Consider the following 17,587-nt stretch of genomic DNA (forward strand, 5'->3'; position numbering starts at 1 on the left):
TATGGGATGATTTGAAAAACATGAATGTGAAAATAAAAAAGCACCTGTAGCAACCTTCTGGAGCAGGATGCATATCAGATCACTGTTTCCATCTCAGTTACTGCCTACATTTGAGGTTACTGAGCTCTAGTGAAGAGCTTTCAGCCTGAACTGTATTCCTTACTGCTTTTATATAAAAATAAAATCATAACATAGTATTTTTAGAACACTTTTCTAAATGTGCTATAAAGCCAAGGGTGTGCTGGGTACTTGTGTGGGCAGTATCAATACAAAAAGCTTTCCATGCAAGTGTTGACTAAAAAAAAAAAAGTTGCTAACATCTTCGGCATTTTCACACTGGGAAGTGGAGCCACTTGTACTCTGTTCTGGAGCCATAGCAAAGGTAGGCGGTAAGCTGGGGAAAGGAGGAGGATGGCAGGAACTATACGAGTGTGGCTGTCTGTCATAAGATTATTTTCATGGGCAAATAGTGATGTTTGGTCACCTTTTGTTCTGCTTTGCAGGTTATGGATCAATTTACTTTGAAGGAGAAGTAAATCTAACAAATTTAAATCTGGATGACATTGTACATATCCGTAGGAAAGAAGTGATTGTTTACCCTGACGATGAAAGAAAACCACCTATTGGTGAAGGTTTAAATAGGTAATTTAAAAAAAAAGTACTTTATAGTGGCAGTGGTGAGTAAGGATGTTTTGATAATGCTGACAGGGTACTGTGTTTGTAGGCAGCTACCAAGGAATCTACATCTGAATTGTACACTCAGGTTGCAGCATTGTACAGCTGCTAGACATTTTAAAGTTTCTCAACCAAGAACTTGGTTTAAAAGCTGTTTTGAGTCGACATGGTCAATTTTCAGCTCCTGTGTGTGCCTTGGTAGCTTTGCATCAAAACCTTGTAGTCTCTTACGCGCTTTTCCATCTTTAACAGACGAGCTGAAGTGACATTAGATGGAGTCTGGCCTACAGATAAAACATCTCGTTGCTTGATAAAAAGCCCTGAACGACTTGCAGAGATGAATTACGAGGGTAGACTCGAGTCTGTATCTCGGAAGCAGGGCGCTCGATTCAAGGAATACCGTCCAGAGACCGGATCTTGGGTGTTTAAGGTAATATTTTTGTTTTCCCAACCAAGCTGGTAAAAACTCCTCTGAATAGCTGGAGGCTCTCAGTGGAAGCACTTTACTTGGTGGGTGACACCAAGTTCTGCGATCCCCTGAAGGCCGGTGTACAACAAGTGTTCCATACAGAGGCTGGATTTGTTCCAACTGCCACAACTGCTCTGTAAAGCTGACAGTTACACCAGCTCATTGTTGGGGCCTTTTGGAAGTAAATGCCTGAACTCTTGTTTCTGAGGTGAGACACCTTTGTTCTTCTCGTTACACAGGTGGCACACTTCTCCAAGTATGGCTTGCAAGATTCAGACGAGGAAGAGGAAGAGCATCCTTTAAAAGTGGACACAAAGAAGTTAAAAACCACACCTGTGCCACCTCCAGGGCATCTGCCACCCCAGCAAATGGCCCTAAATGGCAAGCCCACGCCTCCATCTCAGGTAGAAGGAGGACAATGACTAAACGGGAATTCAGAAAATGATATTTGAAGAGTAGCTGGCCCCTGGGGAGGGGTTGCTGATGTTACAGTTAGCCTGGAAACCAAACAGCAAAACCATACACAAACTTGCACAAACTCTTCTGACCTCTTTGAGTGTTTGTGTGTTTTTTGTTAAGAGACTTGACAATCCCTTCCAAGGATGGGGGGGGTGGGGAGGTGTTAAACTCTAGTTTCTTGTTTAGATTCTGGTCTAGATTGAATTTGGCATAGTTGCCACCTATGGAAGAACAACTTGCTTTTGTGAATATTATGTTCTATATTATTATAAAGCCTTGTGCTGCCTGCATTAAGAATGACATTGTGCATTAATTTGACTTGACTATCATTTAGTATGCAAGACTGTATGCTTTATATTTTGAGAATGTGCTCTATTTTTATTAAAAGCTACTTTTTAAGGCTGGTTATACACTGGATTTTTAAGTGTATTGGAATTGGACGGGATTGCTTTTAAAGCTTTGTTACGTATGGTCAGTGTTCTGCCTGTGTGCCTTAAGTAGGGAAGGTAACGTTTTATCCAGTTCGTTGGTAACCCTTTATGGTTTAGTGTTACCTTCATTCAAACCAAAATGTGGCGTGGGTTTAAAGGTTAGACTAATTGCACCTGATGCTCATACATGATCCAAATAGAGCTGGTATGGATATTGGCAAGCTAAACCAGAATCTGCTTCATGGCAGATGAAAAACAGCTTCTTTGGAAGGCATCCTGGCATTAATGGGATAGAATATGCTCTGTATGCAAGGTGTCAATGGTAAATATTTCTGAACTACCTGTAGATTATTTTTTTTTTTTGAAGTAACTTGTCATAAAATAGTATGCAAGTGCAGAGAGCAGACTTTCTGAAACTAGGTTCTTGGTTACCTAGCTGGGGAAAAAATAAACTGTAGCAGTTAGGACATGCAGAAAGGTATCTAGCAGCTGGAGAGGATTTGTGTTGCTGTGCTTAAGCAGGCTTTGTTTTTACCCTTCAGTAATCTGTGAGAGCAGTGAAAGGAGATCTGTGTGCTTGCAGCTCATTGAGGCATAGATCCTGTGCCAGGGTGCTGCTTGGCACGCGACCAGTGGTTGTGACCCCTTTAGATCATGGGAAGCAAAGGAGGGCAGGTTTTTTTCTGTACCTCTGAAGTTAAAGGATGACAAACAGCATGAGCCACATAGCTCAAACACCCATTTTTCTGTCCTGGGTCTTGTCCTTTTGAAGCCATTTGAGCAGCAAATCCCTGCAATTGCCAGTGGCTTTGGGTAGCTTAGAGCCCGTGGGGACAAGGATCTATCACTGCTTCATGAGAAACAAAACCATGCTTTGTTACTGCTTGCACTAAAGGATAATTTTGTTACTTTTGTGGTAGGAATTCTCATTAAACCAACCTGCAATTGCTTTTAATCTTATATAGCCTGTGGTCTAATCTCAACCTCTGCTGCAAAGGCTTGTGTGTTTCTACAGCACTGCCTTAGGTTTCCATGCAGGTTACAGGGATCTGGACATGAAGGTCTGTTGGCAGCAGTCTACAGGTGCTTTTCAGTAAAGCCAGCACTGGTGCACTTCAGGAATCCCCATGGCAGAGTCCTGACCACCTTATGAACAGGAAGCCAGCAACAGCACAGTCCATTTGTTGGGCACAGCATGCTTGTGTAGTGACAAACTGGGTGAGCTGTCACCTGCTGTGGGTCCAGAAGAATCCAGAAGTAGCTAACAGCTGCTGCATTATCACACCTGGCTCACCGGATAATTAAAACCTGCCAGTTCATCCTGCTCTTGCAAACACTTAAGGAATCTACTTTACATTTTATTTAAGAGGTGAACACAGGGCTGCCTGGCAGACTTCCCTCTACGTGCCACCTTTTAGTCTTCCAATTTGTTTCTTATTTGTGTTAATTGAGACCAGAGCAGATGTTTTAAGCAGTCAAAAATACTTAGTGTGACTAATTCAGACCAGTCGTGTAGATTCAAGAATACTTAACAAAAACTTCCTTGGTTGTTAATTAACCTCTTTGACTTGAATATCGTTAGCTAAGGTTTTCGTTTGTGAAAATAGGAAGAACATCTAGGTCAATTTCCCAAACCTCTGAGAAATTGCATAGCATTGAAAACTCGATGGATTCTTGGTGTGTAGAGCGTCTGAAGATGATATTCTGTAGTCTGTGGGAAGCTTTTAGGAATTAGTTTTGGGGGTTTCTTCCTTCCCTAACTTGAATATTCATGATTTTGTTAATGTTGCAAGGCCCACAGGAAACAGCTACACCAGGGGCCTTGCTGCATTAAAGCGCAATGAAGGGAGCAGTGAAACTTTTGTTTATAGCCATGTTTTGACTTGTAAATCTGTTCTGCATGCTGCAGACAGACTCAAATACCACTCGCTAATGCTGCTTCTGTGCCTGCCATCAAGTTCTATCTTTACAAACCCCCTGGTTTGCCTTTATCTGCCTCATCTGATAACCGTCATCATACTTACTAGCTGTTTTTAATGAGCTAAGCAGCAGCCCATTTGAATATGCTCTTAGATTGCTTAGCATGGTTTCCTTGCTCATATTTATGCATTGCTTCCACCGCTCTGCGCTTGGCTGCATCTGGAGCCCGTGTAAACTGCACATGGATCTCCCTCAGGGCCCTCCTCAGTCAGGGCAGGGAGGGTTGGGCTGAAGCACAGGCACCGTGCAGGAGCTCAGTCACCCAGCTCGAGCCTGAAGACAGGCAGTTATCGTGGTGCAGGCTGAGCATCTCCTGGGCCAGGCGCTTCTTTCAGCTCGACCTGTTGGCTGCACAGTCCGAGCACTGAATGGCATCCTCCAGGGGCTTTGTGCTATCGAACAGTTTCGTGTAGCAAAACTACAGCTCAGTGGAAGTGCTTGCAGCACTGCCCTGTTCCACACCTGGCCGAGGAGGGGCTCAGTGGATCGCTGCGATACGCTGCTGGCACCACAGCCAGCAAGCTGTGCACGCTGCTTCCAGCTAGAGCTGATGGCAGCGCTCCTTTATTTCTGCTGTCTGCTTCTCATTTGGACTGCGTGAACTTCTGGCCCTGCCTGCCCTTTGTGGCTGAGTTCCCATGAGCAATTGAAGATGCCTAGAGGTCACTTCAGGCTCACCATAAAGATGTTGCCATGTGATTGCCTTCAGTAAAATCACAAAAGGAATTTTTCCTCCTGCCTTGGACTAGGCACAGGCAAGAGAAACTTAGCTGCAGATTGGAAGAGAACTACTGTATTTAACTTCTGAACTGCTGATACTGAAAAAAAGTTTCCACAACTTTCCAGTCCAATAACAGTTGTTAAAAATCAATGTACGTGCACACATAAACCCTCCATGACCCAGTATTGCGTGATCATGAAGGAGACTGTGTATATCTAAAACTTCTGTGAAGACTTTTGGTGGAATATAAACTCAATATTGTACAATGTCACACCTGGGGAAACAGCAGTGTTACAGAACTCACCTGTTCCTCATCAACTACCACTGGTTCCACAGCTTAATGCAGAGAATCGCTGTTTTTAAACCAGCTGCCCAGTCATCTACAATGTCCCAAGTTAACCTCAGGCCCAGAAAACTTTTCTTTATGTAATATCGTTGTGAGAGAAGGGAAGGAAGGCAGGATGCACAAGCCCCATTTTGTTTTTTTGTCACGTGAAAATGGAAAGCTGAAGAGCAATTTCTTACACTGAATAGCAGAAATTGGTAAACTTCAGAAGGACACAACTAAACTGTGACTTCTTCACTTTAAACTTCTTCACTTTAACTTACACTGTTACAACTGTGAAGAAAATGGGAACGGGTTATACATTCCTCCCTAAACTTAATTTGGAATTTTGGCACAAGCAAGGGAGTACTCCACTTCGTTTGCAGGTGATTGTTGAAGCTATTAAGTACTCTTTCTCAGCAAACTGTTGAAAACTGTTGAAATCTGTTTTTGTCTGACGTGGCCTCTACATGTGTCCGCAGACCCCAGAGGTGGAGCAGCTGGGCAGGGTTGTGGAGCTGGACAGTGACATGGCAGACATCACCCAGGAGCTTCCCCAGGAGTCTGTTCTGGAAGATAACATGATGGAAGAGCAGGAGGCAGTGCCTGCTTCAACCCATATTGCATCAACGCTGGGTATTAACCCCCACGTCTTACAGGTGGGCGTCTTGTACTTCCCCCAAAAGGAGAGGACTTTGTGGTATCCCTCAGTAACTTCTCAGTTTGCCCCCCAAGGCTAGTTATGTACCAACTTGTAATAAACTGTTGCACACTAGACTTCTGCGTCTGGAGGAAATGTTTATAGATACAAGAAGTTGAAAGCTGACATGCAAAGTGTCTGAAGGCTAGAATTCGGATTTCAAAGTTCTGAAGTGATAACTACTATCTAGCTAGGATTGCCTCAAGCCTAGTTTGGAGAAAAGAACGTAAAAGGATAGCTGTTCTAGATTTTTGTTGTTGTTTTTGTGGTGGTGGTGGTTTTGGATGAAAGGATAACACCTTGAACACTTCTGGGCTTCTACCTGTATTTTTTTAATTTGTAAGGAAGAAATAGTCCTTGGCTTCTCAACTATTATGTAAGCTGAAATAGGAATAGAGCTAAGATCTAAGAAAACATGATTATCAGAACTCTTCATGCCCATCCTAACAAGTAGTGTGACAGTGGCTTAACGAGTCATTTGTAAATGTTCATCATCAACTGGCAACTTGCTTCTGTTTCTCCTCAACTGTGTGCTTTTACCTAAAACACTTATGGCATGGGCGTGCTGGTTGAATGCAATGTGTGGAAGTTACCTTTATTGGGAAAGGAGTTGATGAGATGGATAGAAGGATTGCTAACATGCAGGCTTGACTTCTCACCTCTTTAGATTATGAAAGCTTCCTTGCTTGCTGATGAAGATGACCTAGATTTGATCCTGGATCATCATCCTGGGAAGCAAGCTATAAAAATGGATACTTCTCAAGAGATCTGTTCTCCAAGGCTCCCTATTTCGAAAGCACAAGGACAGAAAAGATGCTCAGGTATTGTGGGAAACTACGTGTTGCATGAAGAACGAGTGCAATTCTAACATTAGTAGGCAAAATCCTGTTGCTGGCTGAATACCTGGCAGAACAGTTGTGTGCAGTGGTGGGTTAGCTTTGGCCAGCAGCAAGATGCCCACCCAGCTGCTCTCTTGCTCCTGTTCCTCAACAGGACGGGAGAAAACCGAATGGAAAAAGCTCACAGGTTGAGATAAAGACAGGAAAATTGCTTACCAGTTACTCCTGCAGGCATAACAGGCTTTTTTGACTTGAGTAAAGCTAATTATTGCCAGATAAAATAGATTTGGGTAGTGAGGGGGAATAAAATAACAAAGTGCTTTCTTAAACATCACCCCCTGCCCTTTCCTGGTCCCTGAATTGGATGGGCAGACCTGAAATGCACCTGTGGGTATGGGCCCAGCCCTGTTCCTTTCAGTAGTGATCAGTGTTTGCTTTTTCCAAGATGTTCCTGTTCTCGTGGTCTCACTATAACAGTATTCGTTAAATTAGCAATTTCTTTGAAAATCCCAAATTTTGGGGTGGGACTTAGATATGTACTGGTTTTGGTGTGTTACCACGTGCTTTAGTTTGGGTAATGCAAATGAGGCTGTGCATAGCAGGTTTCCTGGTCCTCAATACTGCAAGTAATTATGCTTAGCTGTGCGTTACCATCACAAATCAGGGTGAATATTTTCCCTGGCTGGTTACAAAGTACTGAAATACCTTTAAAATACCAGAAATGCGTGGCTGAAAAGTGAGCACCCATTCAGTTAAATATTCTTCCCTCTTCTTCCTTCTAGTTGGTGGGCTGCTGCAATCAAAATTTGCTAATCTCATTTGCCAACCGCCTGGCACTGCTGTGCAAGACTTCAAGGGACTGAGGACTTCGGGCAGTTCCCCCTCTGCTGCCCTTTGGTCGGCAGCTTCTCCACTAGCATCTGCATTCACTGTACCTCCCTCAGTCCCGGAGGTGCAGGTGAAGACAGTGGGTGTCCGCAGACAGCAGGGGCTAGTACCCCTGGACAAGTCCATCACCCACAGGAAGGGGAAGCTGCTGATGGACATGGCGCTCTTCATGGGGCGCTCGTTTCGTGTTGGCTGGGGACCCAACTGGACACTTGTCAATTGTGGAGATCGGTTAAGTAGGTCAAGCGAAGTGGAAGACACTCAGTGTGAGTCTGTGGAGTATGGATTCCTGCCTGCTCCGGTTGCTCCCAAATTGTAAGTAGTATTTTCCTTCAGGGTGGTTCTTCCATACTATCAGTGTTTGAAATAGTCCTGGTTTTAAGTCAGCATATTGTTAGGGTGTTCAGTGTAATATTCTTCCTATATAGAAGGGGTGCAAGATAGAAGATCATGTTTGTTAGGTGGATCTTTTATGTTGCTGCTTGTATTAAAGAACTGGAATATCATAATAAGAGTAGTTATTTATTAACATACAAATTACACAGTCATCCAATAAAGGTTTAAAGAAATAAAGTTCAAAACTGATGTCCAAGAAGCGTTCTGCTCTTTAGGACTTCCAAAAGGCCTGTTCAGCTGAGGTTCTCCAGCATATCTGGTTTGCTGGCAGAGTGAGGTGCTCTCACAAAATGCACTGAGTTACGGCGAGGAGTGCTAGTGCCTTTCGACTGCATTGAACTCAGTTCAGTGAGATTTATTTGCCAAAGTCTTGGTTCTGAATCCCGGGCTGTGTAACCAGGTTCTTTGTATATAGCTGTTGACTTTGGATCATCTGTCTTGTCATATGCGTGTCAAAATTAGGACAAGCAGCAAAATGCAACTGCTCTGTGATCGGAGTTGGCTCAGGTGGGAAATAATTCAGAGCATTGCTACCTGTGTTTCTTCTTTCTGCTCCAGACTCTCAGAATCTTCTTTCAAGGTTCATGTGGAGAAAGTGAGCTTGGAACAAAGGAAGATGGACAGAGACAAACAGTTGTATCTCATCCCTCTGGAGATAAAGCTGAAACACAGCACTGTCCATATGGATGAGCAGTGTCCTCTTCTAGCACCCAATCCTGGAGTTTCTGTTATTCATGACTATTCTGACTGGGTTAGAAAGGCATCCGAGGATCCGGCCGTGACAGAAAGTGAGTGTTGAATAATTCTTTTCACAGTGATGGCAATAAATCTGGAGAACTGCCCAGTTCAGATTAATTTCAAGTTACATCAGAGCAGTCAAATGTCAATAAAACATAAAAACCAACCGTACCTCAGCATTCTTTCTGAAAGCTTAAATGTGTGTGTTTGCATTTTGGGTGGCTGACATCCTGCATTGACTTGTAACGTGGTATCTTACAAGATTACACTGAAAACATTGTGACTCTTTTCTAAATATTTTTCTGGTTTTACTCCTTATGACTGGATAACTCTGTACTCACAGCCGTTGTGAAGCACTGGTGCTTGACGTGGACGTTATGTGAAGCAATCTGGGGGAACTTGAAGGAGTTGGAAGCCAGCCTGGAGGAGCCCAGTGAATACAACCTAGCCCTGGAACGCAGGAGAGCCTTCTCTCGCTGGCTGTCAGAGACTGCTGCGGCACGAATAGATGAGGAGGTCTCTTTGTCCCGACACGATAACCACGTGGAGGCCGTGTTCAGCTTCCTCACTGGGAGGAGAATTGGCGAGGCTTGCAGACTGGCACAGCAGTCAGGTAAGATGCTTGAGTCTTGTTTTTTTTCAGGGATGAAGTGGGAGGTAAAGACATAAAGAAAACTTAAACTTTGGGAGCTGCTAGTGAGTGGCGAGTCACTCTGAATACTGAGTTTTCCGTGTGAGATGTTAAGGTAGTCTGGCTTATCTTCTCCTGCAGGCAGATTGGGTTGTATTCATGGAGGCTTTTTTGTTGGTTCTCCTAGAGTTGGGAAGTGATGCTGTGTTGCATTTGGAACTATCTTTTCCATGGCATATTCTCTGAATGCTCTTTATTTTTAATTGAGCTTCTGTTAAGCTACTTATGTTTGTTTAAAAAAAAATGCATATTTTCAGACCCTAATAGCTAGTTTCTTCTTGGTCTCTTACATCAGCTCAAATCTCAATACTCTTCCGTTCATTTGGTGTTTGGGAACTCTGTCCTTCCTCTTCCTTTGTCTTCCTCCCATGTTATTCGGTGTTTATGGAGTGGCTTAATCCACAAGGAACTAGATAACTGTGCAGCTGTAAGCTGAGCAGAGGGCTCAGCAACAAGCAGCTGTGGCACAGCCGTGTCAGTGACGTGCTGTTGTCTCCTGTTCCAGGTGACCACCGGCTTGCTCTGCTCCTCTCCCAGCTAGCAGGCAGCCAGCCCCTCCGCGAGCTCCTCACCATGCAGCTGGTGGACTGGCACCGGCTGCAGGCAGACTGCTTCATCCAGGAAGAGAGGCTGCGCATCTTCGCACTGCTTGCAGGGAAGCCTGTAAGTTCTGCTCCACCGTTGTTCTGTCACTAATTTGACTTCCACTTCCTGACAGCAGTAAGGCCAGGTTGTAAGAGGCAGCCCTGGCACGTGCTGTGCAGCAGCAAAGCACAAGGTGTTGACCTGTTAGGTTTTTTGCTTGTTTTGCTCATGGGATCTCACTGTTGCATTTTGCTCCCTTTTGGTCTAGTACGTACCAACCATTGTGTGAGAAGTTTGACTTCAGTTAGTAATTTATTTCTTTAGGTGTGGCAGCTCTCTGAGAGAGTAAGCATCAACGTGTGCTCGCAGCTGGACTGGAAGCGCTGCATGGCTGTCCATCTCTGGTACCTGCTTCCTCCAACAGCTTCTATTTCCCAGGCCCTTGCCATGTACGAGTCAGCATTTCAGGTAGGTCAACATGCCTGGGTAAAGGAGATTTTACTCCGTACCTGCATGGAGACTTTTGTGAGCAGTCAAGTATTGCTGCTGAGGTGCTGTGTATGGATTTGTTACTTCAGTTGTCACAGCATCAGATTCCTTCACCCCTTTTGGTGATGAGTTTCTGCAGCAGTTCTCTTCAATAAGGATCTTCCTTTTCCCCTCTGTGTGATGGAAATAACCCCCTGGGGCTGGACATATTGGTAGTCTGAGTCACAATCTTGAAGCTTAGGACCTGCTCTTTAGGTTGTTGCGTTAGTGACTTATTTCAAGCATACCTCCCACTTGTTTTCAGCATTTCCAGGTGTTTGGCAGCTTGACAAAATTAGACCAGTGTGTAGCGACCACCAGCAGGAAGGCCATTTGCGCTAGGAATAGCCAGTCAGTTTTCCCTGTGAGGTGGTAAATACACGGCTGCCTGCTAAAATAGCCATTGCCAAACCACCTGCCCTCTGTTACACTTCTTGTTCCTGCAGCAAATGAGGAAGCTGTCCTACAGGCAGTGCGTGGCTGTGTGTTACGCAACCTTTGTTTATTGCTGTACGCTGGAAAGAACAAGTTTCAGTTTTAGCATGTCTTGAACTGAAGATAATGCTACTAGGTTAGAGTGTGGGGGTGGTTTCCAGTGCCTGGTAAAATGTCTCCTGCCAACTCTGCGTCCAGTGCTGCCACTAAGCTGTCAAAACTCTGCTTCAGAGAGAGAAAAGTCTTGCAGAGATGCACCATCTTTCATCAAGTCATATGGGGTTTTCCAGCTCTAAAACTCTTCAAGAATATGGGTGGTATATGTGGGAGAACTGAGTGTCTCTCCACACAGTGGCTTTTAAAAGTGCAGTGTGAGATGCAGTTAAACCTCCAAAAGCACTTTGCATTTATTTTTTTCTTCTTAGTATTGTGTTAGTATGTAATTGCGATGTAGGCTTTAAACTCAGATGGACTAGGGTGTACCTTCTGCTCTGGAGCAGAAAGCCTGCTCATCAGTCTGCTGAGCTCTGTGGCATTCAGAATGCCTTGTGTTCAAAGTATTGTCTTTAAACTATTTGTTTAGAACACACCAGAGTCTGAAAAATACGCCTGCTGCCCCCTGCCTCCTTACCTAGAAGGTTCTGGTTGTGTAATCGAAGAAGACGATAATGCAGGAAGACCTCTGAGAGACGTCTGTTTCCATTTGTTAAAGCTCTACAGTGACAGGTACGTGGGTAAATGGTTCACAAACTATTCAGAAAAACTTTGTGAAGGCAGTGACTAATGGGGTTCCCAAACTAGGGGTATGAAATCAACTTCAGTGTTCACTGAACCACTTTGAAATAGTCAAAAATCTGCCTTGAGTGCACAGCATCACAGAATGTGCTGCTGCTGTCGCTGCTGGTGGTGTAGATGATTAAACTCAAGTTTAGGAAAACATTTGCTTTTTTCTTTTCTTACGTGCTTTCTGCAACTTTCTGCAATAGTCTTACCTTCATTGTAGTTGTCTTTACTTCAAGACATTGAGAAATCTGCAGGAGGAGCATGTACAAAATAAAAGGTGGTGGCAGTCTAGATTCAGCAAAAGAAAAGAGCAAAAAGAAAAGAGCAAAAGGATTTTAACTGTTGCTCTCATCTTAAATATATATATTTATATATATATAAAACAATAAATCCACACAAGTTTCATAATAATTGGAGGAGGGGGAAGGACAGGAACTAAATGGCAGCAATATTTCTGATTTTGTTTGGACACAGTTATTTATGTTGCAAATATTTTTCTCTACAGGCACTATGACCTTGACCATCTGCTGGATCCAAGAAGTATAACATCCGACCCTGTAGACTATCGTCTCAGCTGGCACCTGTGGGAGGTGCTCAGAGCCCTGAACTACACCCACCTCCTCAAGCAGGGGCAGGGAGTGCTGAATGCCAGCTACGCTGCCCAGCTTGAAAGCGAAGGCCTTTGGGAATGGGCTGTTTTTATACTGCTGCACGAGCCTGATACTCAGTGAGTAAAAGCTTTTCTTTGTTATTTACAGTGCCAAAAACACACATAAATTGTTCTGTTTTCTAGACATGGCATGTATACCGTAATTACCATAGCTTCTCTCATGATGTTGGAGCTGCAAGCTGGAGAACCCAATGCCAACTGTAAAAAGTGTCAGGTTACACAGTGGTGTGCATAATTCTGCTTAGTTCCGTGTCTTGTTAGATGTTGAGTAGCATTGTACTGTAACAGCTATAACTCCTGAACTGTGCCGTAGAAACAGATCTAGAATATCAAAATAGGTGAGATTTGCTTATCTTCTCTGGCTCAGGAAGCTTACTACATCCAGGAACTTGGCCTGAAAACATGATGAATGCAAAATATTGCATCTATTCTAATTGGAGCTGAACAGAAACAAGTGTGGTTTGAAGGGATACCTTGTGAATCACAAAAATACATGTTTTGCTTCTATTGTGAAATACATAGTGAACAAAAAATTGTCTTAAACTTGTAAATAATGTAAATAATGGCCTCATTTGTGGAAGGGTGTCTCTTGCTATTAGTGTTTACAGTTGCAATTAATACGTTGCATCAGATTTTTTCTTCCAGCAATAACTTCAAGTAAAGCTTGTTTATTACTTCTAGGGTCATGAGTCATATTAAAACAGTCTTAAGCTACAACACTAACGATGTTGCAAAGCACTAGTGATGACCTCTTTCTTAGTGTGTCACCTGTGTTGAAGTAATGCAGTTGGTTGTGGAACTTTTTGTAGTATCTAAAGTAAGACCACTTAAGACCTGGCGAGGCTGGCTCACCACCTGTAATGCCTCTGCTGTAGCCAGTAAGGGCAGTGGAGTCCCCTGCTGCTGCTTTCAGTCGCCAGTTACTTGTGTTGAGGTGCAGCTTCTGGTGGTGGGACTCAAAGGACTGCGTGCTGGAATAACGACCTGCTCTCTCTTCCCACCAGCATACGGGAAAAGGCAGTGCGAGAACTCTTACACCGGCACTGCGTGCTGTCCGAGACACCCGAATCCTGGGCCAAGGAGACCTTCCTGACACAGAGGCTCTGCGTCCCTGCCGAGTGGATTCATGAAGCAAAGGCTGTGCGAGCAAGGATGGAGGGTGACCGGCATAAAGAAGCCCTCTTCTTGTTCAAGGCTGGGCACTGGAACCAGTGTCACAAGCTTGTTGTCAGGCACTTAGCCTCAGGTGAGTCTATTCCTGATTTTTCCCATTCTGAATGGTACACATAAATAGAATAGGAACAAAAGTCATTGGGTTTTCAATAACGTGAAGCAGTAGGACACTTTCTAGCAAGAGGGGTCAGTACAGAGTGGCTGGCTGTTTCAAAATAGCTCTCGTGTGGTACCTGGCACGATGATTCTTCACTGCAAACACGTGAGAAGGGTAGTGCTTAACCTTCTGCACACTCACCTTCCTGTGCCAGCAGTGCCTGGGGAACAAGGGCAGCAGTAGCATTCCTGGAGTGCTGATCCTATGCGTGTCCCTGTTGTAGGAAATGGAATGGCCTTACGCTTGTCTTTTGTAGGTCATAAATCAGGTAAACACTTGTGGTCATGGCTGACAGTCACGGAATTAGGAAACTGACCGTGCAGCAGACAGCTGTTTTCTTTAATAATCAATATCATTGACTTGGTAAGAAACCCCATTGCTCAGTTATTTGTTTGCTCTCTTTAGATGCTATTATTAATGAGAACTACAAGTACCTAAAAGGATTCCTGGAAGACCTCTCCCCTCCCGAACGCAGCGTGCTCATCCAGGACTGGGAGGTGGCAGGGCTGGTCTATCTGGATTACATTCGTGTTATCGAGATGGTTGATAGGATTCAACAGGTAACAAACTGAAGTGGTGGTTTTCTTTCCTACCGTTTGGAAGCTCATGCAGAGTCTTGTTGTTAGAGAAACCTTTTACTCGCTGTTCATTGCTAACTCAGTGTTTCTGTTACAGACACTAGCAGACAATTTCATCATCTCTGAAAATATATAGAGAGATGGTGGATAATGTGAAAATAAGATGTGGTCTCTGCCCTGAAAACGTGTTGTTATGTAGCACGGCAGTGAGATAAGTGAGGAACAAAACTAGCAGTTAGCTAATTAACGGGCAGTCTGTGTGTCGGTCCCATTTAATTCAGTTCCAGACTTCTTGTTTCCCTGCTTAAGGCGTTGAGTTCAAACAGGCTGTAGCATGTTGTCTGCTGTCAGACGGATTCAGCTTGGAATGAACTCAGGCAGCCCACGAGTAGCGATTCTTGTAGAAGGCTTTGGGTGCCTCTGGGGCTGACTGTCTTCTCTTACTTTCAGCTGGATTGTTCCCCATACGAGCTGGAGCGTTTGCATACCAAAGTGACTTCGCTGTGCAACAGGATAGAGCAGATACAGTGCCGCAACGCGAAGGACCGGCTGGCTCAGTCAGGTACGGTACCACCAATATCGAGCACCCTGCTGCAAAAGGCAGTTTTAAAACTAAAGCCAGTTGAAAACCTGATCCAGCTAGCACTGGCTGTCGCCCAGGCTGCCGGTGTCTGTTTCTTTGCCTGTGCAGAAAAGGAAGCCTGGAGCTGGTGAAGTGAGCTGTGTTTTGCTTTAATGGTTCCCGTACATGCAGCTACTGTTTCTTTGTGACAAACTGTCTTTGTTTCAGGCAGTTTTTGTTACCTGGCTAATTAGGCTTCCAGTGCCTCGTCTCCTAAAGCTGTCTCTGGTTAAACAGTGAAGTGTCTTGTCCTTACTTAGTGTTACAGTGCCAAATAAAAGGTGAGCTTACCTGCAGAAAAACATCTGCTCTGAGGAATAAGGCCAAATGTTGATTATGCTCAGGGAGGAAGTCTGGAGATGAGATTCACTGCTGGAGCTGAGAAAAGACAAAGTCATTGCAGGGCATGGGTTCACCAACCCAGCCAAATGCCTTTGCTCAAGAATTGGCTCTCGAGTTGTAGTTAAGTGCATTCCTCAACAAGGTGTAAGCTCACAGGTGTTCACACTCTAGCTCCCATTGTGGTGTGGGCTGTGCACAAACACTGACCTTCCTGCTCTCTGCAGACATGGCCAAGCGCATTGCTAACCTGCTCAGGGTGGTCCTCAGCCTGCAGCACACCCCGGAGCCCGTCTCCGACTCCATCCCTGCTGTGCAGCGCGTCCCCCTTCGCCTGCTGGCTCCCCACATCGGACGGCTGCCGATGCCAGAGGACTATGCCCTGGAGGAGCTGCGCAGTCTCACCCAGTCGTACTTACGGGAGCTGACAGTAGTGACTCAGTGAGGACGGATCTCTTCACGGACAGACAGGTTTTTACCATTTGCTCACCCTTTCCCTGCTCTAAGGGTAAGCATTCCCTTGGCGGCAGCCTCCAGCCACACCGGTTTTCCATAGAGGCATAAAGTGGCTTTAGTTCCGTGGGTTATGGCAGGAATTTTTGTAACCTGGGGGACCGGTGAGACCCAGCTGGGCCTTGCTGGCTGGCACCCTCAGCTACATGACACTTTCCGAGAATTAATAAAATCCCTCTTGTAGAACCTGACTGCAGGTGAGGTTGTGCCTGTGGAGGGGGTTCAGAGGGGGCTTCATCTCCTGGCAGATCCGTTTTAGTCCTTGCTTGCGGCACAGAGGGATGGTGAAGCAAGTTCTGGGACAATTTGTCCTGGGCGTGCCCGTATCAGCGGGGCTGCGCCTGTTACTGCCGAGCCTTTGGTACCTGAACTGACCAAGGATAAGCTTTAACTGGGGCTTTATGTTAAACGTTTGCTCTGGGGGTGGGGGGTGGGAGAAGAAACTAACTTCAGAAGACTTGTCTTTGCCTGCGTTCTCTTGCTGAGTTGGAGACCCGCAAGTGTGGTGTTTCTCATTTCTCCATCCTCCATCTCCAAAACCCAAGAAAGCTGCTTCCCCGCCTCAAGAGGGGGAGCTGACACCTACGTGTGTGCCTTACGGTGTGCTCTGCGCTGTCCACGCCTCCGAAGACAGACCTCCGGGCCCCACACGCATGTGTTGCCACCATGCAGTAAAACACAGGAGCTTCTCCCAGCACCCGCCGTGCTTCAGGACTCCAGGCCAGGCGCTTCTGGTCGGAGGGGGCAAATTCTGCACAAGTTCTGCCAAAAGGTTGGTCACGCGGCCCAGGAGCTCCGGGCTGCCTCTTCACAGCCACGCGTGAGGCAGGTGCCCGTGCAGACAAGCACCGTGGTGCTCTGCCCTGCACACAGCTCTGGTGTGAGCCAGCACCAGGCTGCCCCAGGGGCACGGTGCCCGCGCAGCCCCTCCGACCGACGCGCGTAGCCGGGAGCCTGCCGGCACCTCTGTGCTTGCTGAGTTACATCGGGTGCAGCCGCCATCAGCATAAGAACATCCCGCGAGTGAACAGCTGGCAGTGTCAGTCTGCTCTAGTGTGTACAGTCTTCGCCGTTACTGTGTTTAGAAACCGACTATTTTTGGAAGAAAAAAAAGCTGTCTATTGGTCTGCTCTGATTGCAGGGTTACTGCAGCAGCGCCTCCTGCCTCAGCTAGCCAGCCGCTGGGGGCAGCGGCCCCGAGCCTGCTCGGTGCTGCTTTGCATTGGCTCGTTGAAGGTCTTTATGCATGAGGATTATGTAAAGGTTTTTATTAAAAGTTATAAATAAAATGATCTAGATTATTTTCCTGTCTTTTTGAAAACAATAAATAAAATGTTTATAGTATTCCCACGGTTTTCTTTGCTTCTTAATAAGACTCCAGTTCCACAGGCGCGTGTCCCGTGGTTTGTCTCACCTGAGTGGTTTGGGCTCGGTGGTGGTGGGCAGGGGCTGGCTCCTTAAGAAGGTCGGATCCTGGGCTGGATCCTGAGAGAAGGGAACGAGTGTGGGGAATATCTCAGTCATTTTCTCAGGCAGGAACTCCTGTGAAGCTGATTTATTTGCAATTGCAAGGGCAGGTGACCTGCAAGCAGGAGTGCCCAGCAAAAGTACCTCTATGCCTCCACAATCACTTTGGAGTATGCGATGTTAGTGGAATTTCCCACTGCAAAAACATCTTTTATTACAAAAACACAGCTTTGTTTCTCACACGAGGCAAACATAAGGGCTGGAAGAAAGGATGGGTGAGCTGGGAGGAATGGAGAGGCTGTGAGCATGCGGGGGTGACATGAGGAACATAGATATGTACACGTTCAGCTCCGATACCCGTGAAAGGTCCTGGCCACGGGGAGCTTCCTGCAGAGCCTTGGAGGTGAGCAAGATCCCCTCTGTCT

General features: G+C 45.6%; 1 protein-coding gene across 3 annotated transcripts in view; it reads left to right on the top strand.

The window, feature by feature from the left end:
* NUP98 (nucleoporin 98 and 96 precursor) overlaps positions 1–17,039 on the top strand; it is a 36,178-nt gene extending 19,139 nt beyond the window's left edge. For 2 of the 3 annotated variants that reach the window (XM_084301264.1, XM_084301266.1), the window contains exons 18-33: positions 504–642; positions 928–1,105; positions 1,384–1,548; positions 5,543–5,719; positions 6,428–6,581; positions 7,382–7,802; positions 8,442–8,671; positions 8,965–9,234; positions 9,818–9,975; positions 10,222–10,365; positions 11,444–11,586; positions 12,149–12,370; positions 13,318–13,559; positions 14,049–14,203; positions 14,672–14,783; positions 15,410–17,039. In XM_084301264.1, coding sequence (XP_084157390.1) covers positions 504–642; positions 928–1,105; positions 1,384–1,548; positions 5,543–5,719; positions 6,428–6,581; positions 7,382–7,802; positions 8,442–8,671; positions 8,965–9,234; positions 9,818–9,975; positions 10,222–10,365; positions 11,444–11,586; positions 12,149–12,370; positions 13,318–13,559; positions 14,049–14,203; positions 14,672–14,783; positions 15,410–15,627 — 3,128 coding nt within the window. In that variant the 3' untranslated portion in view covers positions 15,628–17,039. The remainder of the gene's footprint in view (positions 1–503; positions 643–927; positions 1,106–1,383; positions 1,549–5,542; positions 5,720–6,427; positions 6,582–7,381; positions 7,803–8,441; positions 8,672–8,964; positions 9,235–9,817; positions 9,976–10,221; positions 10,366–11,443; positions 11,587–12,148; positions 12,371–13,317; positions 13,560–14,048; positions 14,204–14,671; positions 14,784–15,409) is intronic. The other variant, XM_084301265.1, reaches the window with a different exon arrangement.
* Positions 17,040–17,587: the final 548 nt, after the last annotated feature.

The sequence above is a fragment of the Netta rufina genome (genome assembly GCF_964035555.1).
Source record: "Netta rufina genome assembly, chromosome: 1".
Classification (NCBI taxonomy): domain Eukaryota; kingdom Metazoa; phylum Chordata; class Aves; order Anseriformes; family Anatidae; genus Netta; species Netta rufina.